Below are 18561 nucleotides of genomic sequence, written 5' to 3'. Positions count from 1 at the left end.
CAGGGTACATGTTGGGCCGTTCCACTAATCGACTGAGCAGCTGAGTTCACGACCTTCATCATTCCTGTCCCTCTTATCACATGGAGTCCTAAGCGGTCGGCTTTGGTGTCTGTTATGAAGTTATCAGTTGCTCCAGTGTCAATCAAGGATCTCGTGTTCTTGCCATACATGAGTCCCTTCTCTGAACCGTCTCTTGTCTCCTTTATTTGTGTTGCCAGAGCTCCCATGAATCGAAGCGATCCCATTACTGAGGGTTCTGAAGGTTCGCGTTCCCTTTCCCTTACGACACTTCCTTCTTCTCGTGTTGCGAGCAGTGAGGCCAAAGATGATCTCTTTGGGCAATCTGCGGCCTTGTGTGATCCTGTGCAAAGGAAGCATGACAACGGTCTCGGTGTGTATGACTGGTTCCTTTGCGAAAGGCTACCTTGGGTTTTTGTGTAGGGACTTGCCATCCTTGGTGGAAGGCTTCTCCTTTCTGAGTAGTTCCCTAGGTAGGGTCGACGCTCAGAGTTGTTGGCGTTCCACGGTCGCCTTTCACTTCCGAATGAGGAATAGTTTCGGTCACCTCCCCCATTCTATGGTCTACTCCATTTGTTAGTCCTGGGGTTTGAGTCTACTCCAGGAGGGAATTTCCTCTTCGTGTTACTATTAAAATCCTCTATGCTTTCAGCTGCCGCGATTGCTGAGGAATGATCTGTGGCTCCCCTTCTCATCACCTCACTGTGAAACCAAGGGTTCAATCCTTTCATGAAGCTAAAGAATTTTTCTTCCTTTTGCATCTCCGGAATTTCTAGACTAAGAACTTGCCAACTTCGAACATAGTCTCGGATGTTACCAGTTTGTCGGAGTTCGCTTAGCCTGTTTCGGGCTGAGAACTGTACGTTTACGGGGGAGAATTGAGACTTTAATTCTCGTTTGAAGTCTTCCCACGTGTTTACTGGCCCTGAACTAGTCTGGTGTCTCCACCATAGTTTGGCATCCCCCTCCAAGTACATCGGTACAATTGCTAGTCGTTCCGAATCCAGGCTTGTCTTTGTAGCTGCAAAATAACTTTCCACATCTAACAAGAAGTTATCCACTTCCTTGGAGTCCCGAATTCCTACAAAAGGTTTCGGTTCTCTAATTTTGATTTTCGCGGCCCCTTGATGACTTCCCCCATTTAGGGAGAGAGATTCCACCTTCCCCCGCAGTTCATTCAACTCCTGCCTGAGGGTATCAAATCCATCCCCTGTTTGATCGCGAGTTTTCTCCACTACCTCGAATAACTTTCTCTGATCTGCTTCGACATGGCCCATGGCCACTCTAAGCGTATTTATCTCTTCTTCACCTGCAAAATGAGCATTCTCATTAGTTATGTTTCTCCCTTTTCCTCGAGTCACACCACTCTCTGGTGGTTGACCGGTATGGGGATTGTTTTCCGCTATTAGTTCTCGAATAGCTTTGGCATTCGTCATCACGAATTCAAAAATTTCTGTTCGGGCTATCATCGCCCTAAAGATATCAGCATGAGCCACAATGGCTTTAAACAATTCAACATTAGCCCCTGTGGCCTCGGCTCCCGTCGGATTTTCATTAGCCCTCAAGGCCTCAGCCCCTGCCGGATTGATGATAGCCCTCCAGTCCTCGGCCCCTGCCGGATTTATATTAGCCATCAAGGCTTCGGTCTCTGCCGGATTTATATTAGCCATCAAGGCCTCGGTCTCTGCCGGATGTATATTAGCCCTCACGGCCTGGGCCCCTGCCGGATGTAAACTAGCCCTCAAGGCTTCGGCCTCTGCCGTATGTATATTAGCCCTCAAGGCCTCGGCCCCTGCCGGATTTTTATTTTCATCTCCGCATTGGAGTTTCGACATTGCCTCCTCAAGGCTATCAATACGTAGAGAAAGTTCTTCAGTATTGGCCCCCTGGCCTACTCCATTTTCATCTTGGAGTCTTATAATGGCTTCTTCAATACGCTCGATCTGCCTGCAGTTTTCTACCACTGCTATAGAAAGATTGTCAAGATCGAGATCCTCAATTCGCTTTTCTATGGCATCCATGCGTTTAGCATTGGCAATCGTCATGGTTCCTCCCAGTATCGTTACACCAAGCTCTGATACCAAATGTCACGGGGCCTGCCGTCGGGGCCCGTGCGGCGCTTACTTGTCTCTCCCGAAGTAAGCCAGCCAAGGGAACTAGATCACTCTAGCTGCAAAGATCACACGCAAGGGTTAGATAGGAATCACATATAGTGAATATAATAGCATACATACGATACCAACATAAGGGCAACCATCTCAATCATGCACACACAGGGATAACATATAGAACACTCAAGAAGGAACAATATACGGATGATGTTATTCATAGATAAGCAACAGTGTTACACCACGGGTCCCATCTCGTAGTAGTAGGGGGGCAACTACTAGAGATGGTAGACTACCAACAACCGAGTGACTGTCCAGTATGACAGGTCACTCCCCCCTATAGTGTTTCTTATGCCAACTCGAGTCCTACCGCCAATGGCTATTACAAAGCTCCCCACAACACAATAGAGTAAGTCTCTCCCCATTGTTACATAGTTTGCTTACAAAGATAATCCCCCCCTTACACTTAGCTAGTGACATAAATATTATGTTATGCTTTCGTGACATTTATGTAAACATACAAGTTTTGATGAACCCGTGGATTGGTAATTAACTAAATCGCATAATTTAGGAATGATTTGTACACAGAAGTTGCAAAAACATTGTGTTTTTCCAATTAAAAAAATTAAAATATATTTGATATGTAAGATTAAAGAATTGGGACAGATTCTCGATTTTGAATTTTAGACAGAATCTAAACAATGCAGATGATCTTGTTTTTTTTAACTGTGACTAATTGACATGAGTTTAAAAATTATAAGACATGTTGAATTTCACATTCTTGGAAATGTTAGGCCATAAATAGGCCAAAAAATCATTTAATTTAATAAGTTTATTATTTATTTATTTTTAATTTGTTTTACAATTATAATTCTTCTACTATTTAACAATTAGTTACTTTAATAAAATAAATTAGGATATTTAACTTAGCATTTTAAATTAAAAATATTAATTAATATTTTTATATTAAGTATATTTTTTGAAAGAAATATTTTTATATTCAGTAAAAATATACTATTTAATAATTAAAATTCAATATTTATTTACTTTTTTAGCATTTAATTTCTAGATATATCAAACAACACTTGGAATTGATGTTAACAATAGTCATAATACATATCACACGTATCAACCTTCTTATTTACTTCCCAATATTTATTTTTTTGACAAGTGCATATAATATTTTCATCATAAAAAACACTAAAATTTTAATTTTAGTGTTTTTATCTTGAAACAATTTTGGGCAACAGATAATAATCACGAAGCAATTTTAAACCGAAGTAACCAATAAATAAGATTCCTAAAGACTTCGAATCAAACGTCCACTTAGCTTATGCGGACTAAGCTTTTATTTTATTTTATTTTATTTTCCTCCAAACAGCCAAAAAATGTTAACGTTGCTATACATAAGTCCAAAATTGTTTCAGATGGACAAAATTTTATCATTTTATCATTTCTTAGGGTTAGGATTATATTGAAAACTTTTCAAAACAAATTAGGAGTTGTATATATCAAAAGAAAGGGTAAATTAGCTTATCGTATCAAAAGGTAAAAAAAAAAAAAAAAAAAAAAAAAAAAAAAAAAAAACCACTTGGTTAACAAAGACAATAAATAGATGCAAACAAAAATGAAAGAAATATGATGAGAGAGAGAGAGAGAGAGAGTTGGTACATAAAATTCAAAATGAAACAATGGGCTGAGTGTGTCTAAAACAACGTGCAATGAATATGAATGTACTTACTGCATTATTCTCTAACTTATTTATCACCATTTTAACTTTCTCTATTTCTTCCTTTCACGTGGATGTTTTTTGCACCACATCTAAATTATACATTTTTCATTAATAACATTTCAATTTTCATACTTGCAATCATCTATAACTTCACTATTTAACTCTTCAATTCTACATATATTGTTAAACATCCCATCATTTTTTTTTTTTTGAAAAGAGATTCGATCAATTGTTAACTATAATAAGTTTAATATATGTGTAATTTAAGAAACCAGTAATATATGTGATTTTATCAGATAGACAAACAATAAGGATTGCATACATTAGTGTTCACCTTTGGCAAGCAATATTATTGTTTAACTTTTTAAATTATAAAAACAGATGATCTAGTTGTTTATTATTCATGCATTTTTATAATAACATTTATGCTTAAAATAATTAATATATAAAGTAATAATTTGTAGAGTCATGATGTTAATTTTTGAAATTATTTATTATTAGAGTATTTTTTAACAAAAAATTACGATGAATGAGTGAGGAAATAAAATATTATATTTTAATATGATATGATAAGTTTTGAATTTTTTTATCACTCTCCACATAGATTTACATGGAATGATTTGGTGATTTAGGGTCACTGATATTGCAAAATTGCGAAACTATTCATCTTCGGGGTAAATTACACAATAATCAGGATGGATAAATTATTAACCAATGTCTCATTTTCTTGAATAGATTTATTAAAGTGTCAAATTTGATGGGTTTTTTAAAAATTGTTTTTTTATATAAGTGACCAACTAAAAAATTGATAAAAACAAAACTAAAATTGGGTGTCTTCTATGCTTACTTTGTTTTTTATAAAGTAACTTACTTTGTCAAAGTTCATCATCATACAATGGTAGAAAAAACAAAGTAATGCTTACTTTGTCAAAAACAAAGTAAGCATATATATTCTGATATTTTAAGATTTAAAATCGTATAATGATAAAATATATAGAAATTATTTTTATAAATATAAATAAAAATTAATTTATTTTTATGTACTTTCCTCTTCATCAAATTCTAATGGGAAATTCAAGCCCACTTAGTCACAGTATATAAGTGTGCGTATTGGGCTGTGGGCCTGATGGGTCTTAGTTCAGTCTACCATATATATCATTTTCGTTATATACTTCATAACAAGACAATATTCTCATTGTAAATGGTGAATTGGATGACAATGAAATAGAAGCGACCCAACTTCAGGTAATCACTCTTTATACATACATACATACATGAAGTAAAGTGAAGTAACTTTTTAGTAGGCTTAATACATACTGAACTTGTCATTTTTTTTTTCATTTTACCCCCCTAAACTTAAAGAACAACCTATGGACCCCTAAACTTTCAAAAAGCCACCAAATTTACCCTTCATCTCCGACGTAGTGTTTGGATTATTGCAGTTTGTATTTTGCCAGGTCAGCGCCACGTCAGAAATGAAGGGTATATTGGGTGGTTTTTTTGGAAGTTTAGGGGTCAATAGATTGTCCCTTAAGTTTAAAGGATAAAATGAAAAAAAATGATAAATTCAGAGGATTGCGTATGTATTAAGCCTTTTTAGTATCAATTTCATATAAATGCTTGTGCCTTGCAATATTTTGTAAACTTCTTGAAAAATTTAGTTTGTCAAAAACATATTGTATCAGGTGAGTTGAAAAATAAAACATTTTTCGATATTTAACTACAACAAAGAAGTAGGTCACTACTATTTTCAGATAGGTAAGAAAGAATGAAATAGATTCCAAAAGTTTGAAAACATGTTTTAATCTTTAATGTAAAACATTTTACTCACTTTCTTAATTTTTTTTTTTGATGATAACCTAAAATTTCCTGTTGATCTATTTTCTTAAACAAACAAACACCAGAAAATCAGTAAAATAGTAAAATATTTTAGTGCACAATATTTTTCTGCAAACAAAGAGACCTTAAACTTTTAACTGTATCTCAAAATATACTTCAAAAGAGAAAATCAAAAGTGAATTACATCTCTTTATTGACATATGCAGGTGACTCAATGTTGAATTAGTACAATATTGAGAACCTTAAAGTCTGATTTCACCTCAAATATACCTCAAAAACAAATATTGACTCACATATATAATCATAACACCATCTCATGTTCAAGTAGTACTATCTTCGTAATACCCCCCACTTTGTTCCGTAGGATTTACATTACATACTTAATAACAAAACCCTACATTTAGCCAGAAACCAAAATTATGCTTTCCACTTCATAAATATTGTATTTGATACAAAATTCATGAATACTGGGATAACCCAGCCAAAAATCCTCTACCCCTATGGCAAAAGATTTATATTTCAATGTGCATTGCCAAAAAAAAAAAAAAAAAAAAAAAAAAAAACAACTAATGATGCAGATGAATCAATAAATAAACATTGGATGTATGACAACTTGAGCAATACAAATCTTAGACTGGAAGAAGTGGCATGATTATAACAATGTGGAATGAAACCTATTTATTTTGACACCAACATAGCTTATGTCGTACCCTCCAACATCACATCACATCAAAATTGTTTAGCTTGGTGGTTTCATTTGCTTTTACTCGAAACCCCCCGTGAATATGTAAAAATTAACTTACGTTTTTTGCTATCTGTAAACATCAGAATCCTTCAATAGCATCCCATTTGGAGCAACTTGACCACCAGTTTACTGCTGTAACATTTTCATTGTGGATGATAACTTGCGGTTTATTCATCGCTTGATGTGCTGTTTCCTGAGCTGCCAACCCAATACCGTTTCACAGCAACTAAAATTTTCTCAGGTACCAGGGGGCCATCCTCATGATCCATCTCTTTTAAGTCCCATCTCATCCCTCTAGCAATATTCTTTACGTCATTAAGAGCGTCAACCTCATCTCTGAATATAACCGAACCTTCAGGACGCAAAATACGATCCATCTCTAGAAGGATATCCTCGAAGCTACACCTGCAGCCATCCGCTTAAGTTGATCAGAAATTATAAGTGGTGGAAGTTTTGGGATGGTGATATTACTCAATAGCCAAGTCAAAAAAGGAAAGACACTATGAACATGAACACAGAATTGCATGGTATGAGGTCTGTAAACTTAAAAATCACTGATGATACAGGAACAAGAAGATTAGGAACTTACTTATTCTCGTACATGCTAAATAAACCATTCGCATGAATGAGATCGTAAGTCCTGGGGTAGGTTGAGAACCCTTCACACCTGAAAGTATAGAGGACAGAAATGCCATTAAGAAGTATCAGTTAAAAAAAGAACAGGAAAATAAATAAATTGTACTTTAACAGTTATTTTAAGTGCATCTACAAATAATATTTAAGTGAAAAGAAGCAATTTAGCGGGGGTACTACTGCTTATACTTCCAGACAAACGTTCGACCATGTGACAAAGACGTCTAGATTCTCATATGGCTGGCTGTTCTCCACAGAACTCTCCAAGTTATACTATCTCTTTCATATTCTTATTCCTATGCTTCTTTTTCATTTAGTATTTGATAGATTGATGCCTCTTCATCAAAAGATAGATGGCATGATCAACTTAAGTTGATATAACAAGGAGTTTTAAAGTAAGTTGATAGAACAGCAGCAACAAAGAGTACCAACATAAGGGATGTCCATAGATTGTGAAATGCTTCAGAAAAATACACTGGAAATTTTGTGGGGAAGAGGGAATTCTAAGCAGGCACTCTACACAAACCACTGTCAACCTGCTCAGCTAATTTCAATTAATGCTGCAAATAAATTTCTAGTTCAGTAAATCTCAATATGATTGACAATCTGCCCCAGCATTATGTCAACAAGTGAGAAGTTTGAGTTTTCTTTGTATCATGCCTGAGAATTTTGTATTGAAATGCTCACGTTTTATAACTTAGTATATTTAAGGAACAGTACTTTCTGGCTTCTTGTCCATCTATTGATGAAAAAACTAGCATAGTAAAAATAAAGGTAAACCTACAAGATATCAGGTATATGGTCAACAAAATGAAGATTAGTAAGGACATACCAGTCATGATACATGCCAACTAAACCTCTCTCATAAACAACACCTAAAGTGTTCTTAGCAATGGTCGGCACAACGTTCATCACCCAAGATTTTGGTGATTCCATGGCTGCTGCAAATCCCCCAAGATCTGCATTCATATCCATGATATTCCTATATCTTGTAGTGCCAATCATTCTGTTGATTCTTCTGTATTCCTTTACATGCTTTTTCCAAGTTTCAATGTCCTCTTGATAAGATTCTGTTGTGACACCCTCAACAAGTCCGTTAGCTATCCGAGGAGGCACAGCGAAAAGCCTTGCTGGAAACTTCTTTAACTCCCCACCAGCTACTTCTTTTGCACTGGTCACCTTAGGAAAAGGGGTAACACATGTTTCCATTTCCTTGTACCTGTAATAACCACATCATAAAACATTACAATGAAAAACTTACAAGAAACCAAGAGCAAATATTTTAAGCAAATCAAGATGAATTGAAACTCACCAAACATCATCGGTGTCCTGTGATTCACACATGTTACTAAACTTCTTAGGGCAGTTTTTGTCGTTTATCCGTTTTCTAAAGATAGCTATATCCCCATTCTCATATTTTTTCTCCCAGCAAAGGCTTTCAGCTATCTCTTCAATCTTATTTTGTTCAGCCTGAAGTTCCTTTTTAGACCGCTTCCATGTCTGATAGTAGGTCTTCCAATTTATTGGAGGACCAGACAGGATCCAGTAACCTCCAGGCCTGAGTACTCGATCAACTTCCATTAAATACATTCCACCTGCATACAGTAATAAGGTTGTAAAACTGCTAGCAAGCAAACAGAGATTAATCCAACGGATCAATCAAAATAACAAAATCAGTGATTTAAGCAAATACATTCAAAAGCTAACCAAAAAAATTCTTGTCACTAAAAGAAATTTGTTTAGAATACTTTTTGCATGGCATCAGATTTGCATAATGAGGGTGAGTCTTGGCGCAACGGTAAAAGTTGTTGTCGTGTGACCAAGAGGTCACAAGTTCGAGTCTTAGGAGCGGCCTCTTGCCAAAACAATTGGCAGGGGAAGGCTTGCCCCAGTACACCCTTGTGGTAGGACCCCTCCCCGGACCCTCACTTAGCGGCGACGTGTAGTTCACCCGGCCGCCCTTTTTATCAGATTTGCGTAATAGCAACAGGGAAATTAAGTATTTATAGAAACAACGACATTTAACAATAATTTTACAAATTTGAAAACAGCAAATCATTAACAATAGTACTGTTCACATGGACCCTGACTGACCAAACCTTTTGATGTAGATTTATTATATCTAAGCCTTAAGATGATTTTAATACAATAACATATATTGTGCTTTTACACAACGCGTCCAGTTGTAGTTTCCATTGACACATCCATTAACACTTTGATGCCATACCAAATATTGCCAGAATAAAATGATGTTGTATTGTAATGCAAGCACATTCAATATTTTTTCTTTTCAAGTGGGTTCGGCGTCTCTTTCTATCTAACTTGTATAAATATATATTAAGAGATTAGTTCAATTCTAATATATCGGATGTCATATCATTGAAATAATCATCTTGTATCAGCAAAGGAACTAAGTTTGTACTTTTTTTGCACTTTTTTCTAAGTTTCATGCAGGTGCGCACACAAATATACACATATTTATGTATTCTAAAGGCTTTAGTTTGCAAATATAAAATACTTTAATATTCTGATTTTTTTTATCACAACTCACATTCATCTGAATTCAATAATGAATTTCAACTTTATGATAGCCTCTTTATGTGTTCCACGAGAAATTCTACTATGGTCCCAGTCTATTGTACCTTACCAATAGAAAGGTGACAATTGTGCACTTTCTTTCCTTACACCAAATATCTCCCAATGAGGTAGCATGATTCTCTTTTTTTTTTGGTTGGGTCCATTGCACCCCGTCCACTGTAGAAGTTCTCGTGTTCCACCCACAATATCATCAAAAATGGAAATCGTATGAAACTAGAGATAATGCAAAAATGACTTCTGTCATTTTTCTTTTTCTTTTTATATTGCAAAACCAGAAGGAAAAAAAAAAACATCAGTGTTGAAAAAAATTGAAGGATCTTTTTCATTTTGTCTTCTGCTAACTGAAAGGCATTATTGTGCCTGTGGAAGAAATATCAACATAAAAATATGTCGAAATAGCTGTTACTCAGAGGGCTAAGATGTTGTATCCTAAACTCATTCGTCAAATAACACTTGCAAGGGTATGTAATGGCTACAGAGTTCATATATGGTACTGATATATGAGATGTTAAGAACTTTGTTTAAGACAATCTGCAATTTTCGTGGATATTTTATAACATGCCACATGCATCTTTCTGCAATGGATATGATTAGGAACTTGAAATTTTCAGCAAGGTCAGTCCATTGTTAATATAATGAATTGTTTGGTCATGAAAATCTCTCTCTAAACCTTTTTTGTCTGTGCAAAGGGATTGCCATTCTAAATAAGCAGTTAGATGATATGATAGTTTAATAAGCAATTTTCAGTTTCAGCTGACAACTTAACAGAAAAGGAGCATCTTCCATTGCAGTACATTGAAAAAACAAAAATCCACAATGATTTATGCTAGAATTAGAACTACTTACGATTGTCTGTCCATGGTATCAAACATCGAGAGCATTGAGCCATATCGAAAGCTCTAGATGGGTATGGGAGACGAATTGATCCGAGAACACCAATTATAGCAGGTACACCCCGCTCCAACGCAAATTGAACCTGTGCCTCATGATTATCTCTTGGAGCAAAGGACATAGCCAATACTTTTCTTTTCATGAGGTATGCTCCCCAGCTTGCTACCTGAAAGATAATTGGCTTCATCAGTTCAAAAATCATAATCGATGCCACCAAACTGAAATGACACGCCTCCTCAGATAAAGAGTAGAAGGGCCAGAGAAAGAGAAAGGAAGTAATGATAATATCATGATATGGGTAGAACATAAAACAAAATGCAATTAATGTCGAGGCTGCCATGTTTTTATCATATATCCAATATAAAATGATTCTTGTCACACCAGGCCATAGCCAGAATTCGTATTACATCAAAAGATACTGTCAAACTATGCATAAAAAAGTGGATTATGAACAGATTAGAATAGTCTAAAACATACCCCACAACCAGTATCCAAGGCAGTTCTGACTGAGCCATCTGCTATTGGAATAACCGATGCAAGTTCATCAATGTATTTATCTGCACCCTGAGGGAACATGGTTCCTCCACCTGGGAATTTGAACACGTCACCTTGATACTCTACCCAGTGCTGAACAGCTTTCTCTACAGTTAAGCTTTTATATGGAACATTGGCATAGTGGACATAGTCCCGACCTTTTGGCCATGGAAAAGGGCTCTTATACCCTTGTGGTGCTGGAATAAGACAATGCAATTTTTCTTCTTGTGCAGGACAATGTCTTTCCCTATAGATCATATTCTCCCGAGGAAATCTCATTGCTCGGTCTTGTTCTTGACATGGAGTATAATCAGTATATTTAACATCACATGGCTTGAAAACCACACGTTTTGGCTTGGATGATTCTTTAATCTCAACAAACTTGTGCTGGGGTTCAAAGTTTAGATCGGGATAAATATTGCAGTCTGTTTGTTTGGTTACCTCTAAAGCAATGGTATCTCCTTTTCCAAAGCCACTCCTCTGCCATGCCCCCAAGACATAAAAGAAGCAGCACATACAGAATACAATAAATATCGACAAAGGACTTCTTGTTCTGCTGATTGGAGGGTTATGTTTTGAGCCCATGATGTAGGTGTGACAGTCCTCTGAAGCACACTGTAAGATGTAGCGAAATTAGAAGCTTGCTATTTGAAGAGACTAAGAACGATCCGTAACTATATAGAGTAAATTTGCCTCCACTTTGTAAATAATCAAGATTCAGAATGCAAATTTTCAAAATAGTATGGATCTTGAATTCGGATCAATTTAAGTTTTCAATAAAAGTTATAAATACGATGTCTTCCACCTTAAGTCGTAACTTCCAGAAATTATTCTGAAGCTAATTATATAGCAAGTGGGACACATCAAATAACACTTAACTCCAACAGAATTCTGAAAAATATATATACCTATACTTAACAAATCAATGATCGTAGAATGACAAATCTTGAGTAAAATGCAGAATATGAAGGAGTGTCAGTACAACAACTTGGGACCTAGATTTAAAAATTAAAAACCATTAAAATAAAAGTTAATCAAGGTGAAAAGTGATCCAGCTGACAGAAAATCAGTGCGATTGGAGGAAAATTCGAACTCCGTTTCAGTGTCTAAGTAGAGTAATAATGAATCGGAATGTGTATAGGTGTGATCTAAGGGAGAAGATGAGATAAAAGCGATAAAAGCATATGATGAAATCAGAAAAAGAATTGAGTACCTGATGCGAGACAGCAGCTACGGAGAAAGAGGGGGTTGATCTCCGGCGTCGGACGTGATTGTATAGTGTAGCAGCGGCTGAGGAGAAGTAAAGCTGCTAATTCATTGATACGTCCAGTAGAGAGAAAGAGAGAACGAAGAAGGGAGAGATTTAATTTATGTGGGATTCTTAGTTGCAAGTGTTTGTTTGGAAAATGCAGTGATTAATACGATGTATTTTAGTTTAGATTCAATATTACTATTTCTAATCTCCTTCCCATTAATGTTCCCTTCTCTTAATAAAGTTCACACTCTACTGATGTGGGACCCTTCTACTTTCAGTATTTTTTTCATTTATTCTCGGTTCGAGTCGAGTCTTACTATGTGTATTTTTGGTTTAAACCATATCCTCCCAACTTGTCACTTTTAATCATTTTGTCTCCTAAATTTGTGGGATGATCTATTTGCTCCTTCAACTATTTAAAAATGGTATTAACAACCCCTATTTTTATTATAATAGAAACAATTATGACATATTATTATTACAAGCACCAAGGCCATAATAAAAAAAAAAGTTTTGCACTACTAAAACAAACTGCAAATGAAGTTAGTATAGACGTTACACAAGTTCTCTTGTAAAAATTGCACATCATTTTAACCCATTTTAAATCGTCTACATATATACATATTGGTTCCAATACTTCCATGAACACTTGTACTAATGTTGGAACTTTATCTTGTTTCAGTTATAATGAAAATACGAGGTTGCTAATACCACTTTTAAATAGTTGAGAGGGCAAATAGATCGTCCCGTAAGTTCAGAAGGCAAAATGACCAAAATTGACTAATTCAGGAGCTGTGTATGGTTTAGGCCTATATTTTTTTGAGTTGTGCTCGTTTGTTTGGGTTACCTGCAGTTTGCTGCCTTTGCTGTTTGCCGTTAAGAAAAATGTTTTTCTAAAAAGTAGTGATTTTTTGCTTTTATAAAATGCTACTTTTCATATATAAAAGGCAAACATGTGATTTATAACCAAACATGTAAAACTCACATTTTGGAGTGAAAAGACAAACAGGAAATGAAAAGTATGTAAACAAATACCCTCTTAATGTTTTTTTTAGTAGGGATGAAAGGATACGAGTTAAATTTAATCCTATCGTTTTTATGTAAGAGCAATTTTAGTTTTGCGTTAACAAAATTTTGATAAGTCTGGTTTGATTATTATTTAACTGTTATATCGGACCTTTCAAACATTAATTATATTTAAGATATTTAATGTGTCACTAAAACAGTTAAAAAAACGTATTAAAATATTAACAATTAAGTTTGTCACGTACAAATTGATCACCAATTTTTTTTGTAAATGTATCTGAAATATTTATTGTGTTATCTATACTAAAAGAATCCCAACTTAAATGTCTTGAAAACCTTAAATCTTAATTGATGAGGTTGCTCATGACTCTAAATAATTGTATAAATCTGGTTTTGGAAGTAATATCCTTCAATCTATAAAATAGGTTGATCGGGCTAAGCTGAAATCACTTGAGAAAAATGATCAAACTATCAAAGAGGAGCCGATGTGTTGGCATTTGATTGGTTTTATATTTTGTATGCTTTTGTGCATGTCTTTCCTTTATCGTAAATTACGACGCTTCTTATAGATTAGGAGCGTACCTTTAGAATCTGACCTTGTGATTGGAACATGTGTCCTGGCGGTTATGCTTTTTGCCTAAAGGCTTTTAGCTCTTTTTTAGTATGATATCAGATGTCTCATTTGGATTGAGTTCATTACTCGAGGCTTTTTCGGGATTTATTTTTTAACTATTCATACTTGAAAGGATGGGCTCAATTTTGCTATTTTGGAAGCTCACCTTCTCTTATTCGTAGATGTTTCTCTTTTTTTAGGAACTGTCCCGCTCCTGTTGTTTCGATAGGTGCACTTACGTTTCTCGAGAATACCTAAATAATAGGTAATGATGATGAACCTATCGCCTTTTGGGATCTACCCAGTTTGCCTTTATAAAACCATTGATATAAAGATTTCTGTTCGCACCTTTCTTGCTTCATCTTCTTCCTTGCGATTTCTGTAAGTTCCTTTGCTATTTTTTCTATTTTTCTGTAATCTTTGTTAACTTGTAAAAGTTCAAAAACAAGTTGTCTTTTATTTCGAATCATACCCCCAAACCACAAAGCTACTTATTTCAAATCCAAAAAAGCTTCCACCTCTAAGACTTCTCAAATTCCTATTGAAGAAGTTCATGTCCGAGTTAAACAAGTAAACTTGCATGTGTTTTCTCTTCATAAAAAAACTGAATGTGTTCTCCCAGCCCTCTACTAAATCTGCTAATACTTTTAGTGAAAAATGCACCCTTCCATCCGTGGTTAGATCAAATGTTTGTTAGCCTTCCATTTACTTGTTGATTTTGTTGGATACAGATAATCCTGATAATATATCTCTTCATTCCAAACTCATAGCTCGAATTAATCAATTGTCAGAAGCGAAGAAGCCTCTGGTACCTCAGGAAATCATTGCTTCCTCCTTGCTTGCTGGAGGATCGAGCTTAGAATCTTTTGTTGTTCAACCCGAAGGTCTCTCGGATGCTGAAGCCGAAGTTGTCCAAACTGAACCTACTCCTTCGATAAAAATCGAAGCTCCTTCTAGTCCCACAAATAATTCATCTCTATGTGATGCCCTTGTCAATGATGACCCAGCTTTGCTAGAAGGTCAAATGACTCTGGCGGATCCTTTTACTAGAGATCTTCATTTTCTTGGGTTTGAACCAGCCTCAAAAGATTCTCATGTGATTTCAGTACCTTCATCTTCAAAGCACGAAATTGCGACAGAAAATTTGTCAGAGGATATCCCCAACCAACTAGCCTCTAGCTATATCCATCCTTCATCTACAATTAGGGAAGTACATGTTCAGACCTTTGTGCCATCCACTTAGAGTCAAATGAGGAGAATGAACAAACTATCAGAGTGGGTCATTGTACAGCGTCCCTTCTTCGATGCTTAATTACGTACATCGTGCCTCTTTAAGAATAACTATTTATATATAAATAAAAGATATCTACTGATGAGTAGTTCTCCATGTGTTGACATTTGACTGATTAATATTTCCTGTGTTTTGTGCATCTCTTCTCTTTACTGTAAACTACGGTGCTTCTTAAAGATTATGATCATATTTTTGGAATCCGGCCTTATAATTGAGACACGTACCCTGTCGGTTATACTTTTGTTTGTCTAAAGCCTCTTATTGATCCACATGTCAAACTCTTAATTTAATATGATATCATAATGGAAAAATATATTAAGGCTCTTGATTTTTTTTCAGTTATTAATGTTTTTTTTTAATAACCATTCTTAGGTTAGATAGAATGAGATTTGGAAGCAGATCTAAGTCTAAAACATGAGTCAATTAATTAAAATTAAAATAAGAAGGGAAAAGATGCACTCCATATCCATGTGTTGTGTTGCCGACAGTAGCTTGAGGGTATAGTCTCTTCCAATAACGGTATCCTATTGTAAATACCAATCAGAATCAATCACATTCCTTTGACTTTTGCCGTTTCATTCATTCATTCGTTGCCTCAATGCCGGCTTGGCCTGCATTGCATAATATATCATTGGTCAACCCAATTCTAAATAAACAATAACAAATTTCATTTTATTTTATCACTTCATTATGTATTTTATGACCCAATAAACAAATTCAAAAAGCATTGTGAAGCCTGATTTTTTATTGTTTGATGTATTAAGCTCTCGATTTTTCATTTAGACATATTGAGTCCATGAACTTTCATTATTTGGTGCATTAAATTTTCGATCTTTCATTTAGACACATTACGTCATTGATCTTTCATATATGGGTATATTAGCTCATTCCATAAATTAATTCATATATAGATATATTAAGGGTCTGTTTGGTTAGGTTTATATAATCGCAACTTTTAAACATTTTCTCTGACACTACAACATTTTGGAGCTTTTCACGAAAAACTTTTTTAGAGCTTTTCATGAACATCTGTTTATAGTTACTTGTTATTGACAAAATTATCCTTCTTATCCACAAAATGCGATTCCTTTTTAACATTGTTTTTATTTTTAGAACATAATTATTGAAAAACAAGGTTTTTTATTTAAATTATTTATATTAATTTATATAATTTATTTTTTATTTTATAATTTATTTGTTGATTAATTTAAAACATGTCCATATTAGACATTTTAAATACTAACAGCAACAGTTCAATATAATTTTATCAAACATTAATAATTAAATAACTAATAACAAACAGTCAACAACAACAATAAACAATTTACTACAACCATAAACAGCTATTATCAACAACAATATTTATTAGCTAACAGTTGAATCAAACAAACCCTTAATACACCTATATATGAATTGATTTACGGAAGGATCTAATAAATCCATATATGAGAGATCAAGGGTTCAATATGTCTAAATGAAAGATCGATGGGTTAATGCACCAAACAATAAAAGATCAGGAGTCTCAGGATGCTTTTTACCATAAACAAATAACAATTCTTATAATCAGTAGAGTTTCTTACACTATAGTGATCTCTTATCGGTTTGGGTGGTTAACAGTAATTTAAGTTAGATTTCAAATTTGAGTATCAAGTATTGTCTGTATTGTCTGACGATTCTTCAAACCAAATAATTGTGCATACTATAAAAAAAATATAGTTCCGACATTTAGATGATAGAAAAATAAGACATATGGCATTTATATTGGGTGATCTAGGTAGGAAAATTTGATTGATTAGGAAGGAAGTGATTATTTGTTTTTGTTTTTTTAGAGATTATTTGGTTTTCATTGTGATGAATTTTAAAGGAAATTAACTCTATTTTATTTTCAGCAATTTTGGAAATAAATAAAATTAAAAAATATAATTTTCTTTTAAAAATCCAACTAATTTAAAGCCATTCTTTGAAATCTTGATGACGGATGTGAATATTTGTGTTGGCCCATAAATTTTATTTTATTTTTAAAACATATTTTATTTTCTTTATTACAAATAAAGAAGAAGAAAAAAAAAATGAAAACCGTCTCTTCAGTACCATTGGTCTCCAGCTCAGCAAGCTGGAACCTAGCCAACCTAAAAGGACGTCTTGATGGCTATTTTGGCGAGCTGGCCTCCAGTTCAAAGAAAAGAAAAGGCAAACGGATAGCAGCACCAGCATTACTTTCACTGACCATTTAGGGCATCAAACAGATGAATTTCTTCACAATGACAATGTTTCAAAAACTAGACATCCTGAGGAATCTGGATGTGTTCATAGGCCTAATTCGGATCTATATGGAGGGAGAAATAAATACCGGAAGTTAGAGTATGTGTCTGTTGTACCAACATCACTTTAATTGACCATTCGGGATATCAAACAGATGAATTTTTTCATGAGATTGAATGTTCCAGAAACTAGACATCCCAAGGAATCTGTGATGTTCTTCTGGGCCTAATTCGGGTACATATGCAATGCAAGGAGAAATAAAGCTTGGAATTTAGGGCTCATGCATAGAATATGGTAATTGTTAGTTAAGTTAGTTGTTATCCCTACTCTTACTCTAACTAACTTAACTACTCATGTTGAGCGATTTCCGCAAGTGCACGGTATGCGCTTGTAGTAATAAAAGATATCGAACCCACAGAGAACGCTTTTTAATTAAAACTTTATTTAATTCGGTTTTATTCACGTGTTCAGGTTAAATAAAAGAAATTCGTTTAATTGATTGAATTTGTTTGGATAAATTAGGATTAGATAAGAATATTATATCAAGGTTAGAAAACAATTTCGTCTTGAGATATTGATTACAAGACAGATACTTCTGTAATTGGAATAAATAGGTGTAAAACTTATTTTCATAAAGCAAAGATAACAACTTTAACTTTGGAAAGACTATGGACATGTAATAATATAGGAATTTATTCAATTAAATGGCTTCGAACCGTAGAAATCTCTCTGGATCAAAGTAGATTTCTACCTTAATCAAACTAGTATTTTATGTTTGATAAGCCGCGATCAGCGATCATATCATCCATAAAAACTAAATCTGTCAAGTGTTCAATAAAGTTCTTATATGAATAAGATGGAATAGAACGTTTTAATAAAAACACCAATTTATCATTTTGAAAATCATTTTGTCAGAACAATATCAAAATAACAACAGAAAGAATGTATTGAATAAATAAGTATATCATTAATGAAATGTGAATCTTCACAAGTTAACAGAGAAGTAGAAACTTGGA

At 34.4% G+C, this 18561-nt stretch overlaps 1 protein-coding gene across 1 annotated transcript; it reads right to left on the bottom strand.

Moving 5' to 3' along the window:
* Positions 1-6256: 6256 nt before the first annotated feature.
* Positions 6257-12541, bottom strand: LOC136232474 (probable methyltransferase PMT14). Its single transcript, XM_066021656.1, has 7 exons — positions 12312-12541; positions 11042-11713; positions 10520-10730; positions 8388-8670; positions 7908-8294; positions 7032-7109; positions 6257-6847 (listed from the first exon to the last, which is right to left on the bottom strand). The coding sequence occupies exons 2-7, from the start codon at positions 11681-11683 to the stop codon at positions 6610-6612; spliced, it is 1839 nt and encodes a 612-aa protein (XP_065877728.1). The 5' UTR covers positions 11684-11713; positions 12312-12541; the 3' UTR covers positions 6257-6609.
* Between the last annotated feature and the right edge of the window lie 6020 nt (positions 12542-18561).

Source organism: Euphorbia lathyris, chromosome 6 (genome assembly GCF_963576675.1).
Source record: "Euphorbia lathyris chromosome 6, ddEupLath1.1, whole genome shotgun sequence".
NCBI classification, from domain to species: Eukaryota; Viridiplantae; Streptophyta; class Magnoliopsida; order Malpighiales; family Euphorbiaceae; genus Euphorbia; species Euphorbia lathyris.
Note: the sequence above shows the minus strand (reverse complement) of the source record. Positions and strands in the feature narration are given on the sequence as shown.

Bases quoted from the DNA above. Each gene is read 5' to 3' on its own strand.
- LOC136232474 (XM_066021656.1), bottom strand. From the start codon at position 11,683: ATGGGCTCAAAACATAACCCTCCAATCAGCAGAACAAGAAGTCCTTTG. The intron at 8,671-10,519 runs GTAAGTAGTTCT...TACTGTATGCAG, and splicing joins GATACCATGGACAGACAATC to GTGGAATGTATTTAATGGAA. The intron at 6,848-7,031 runs GTAAGTTCCTAA...GGATGGCTGCAG, and splicing joins TTTAGCATGTACGAGAATAA to GTGTAGCTTCGAGGATATCC.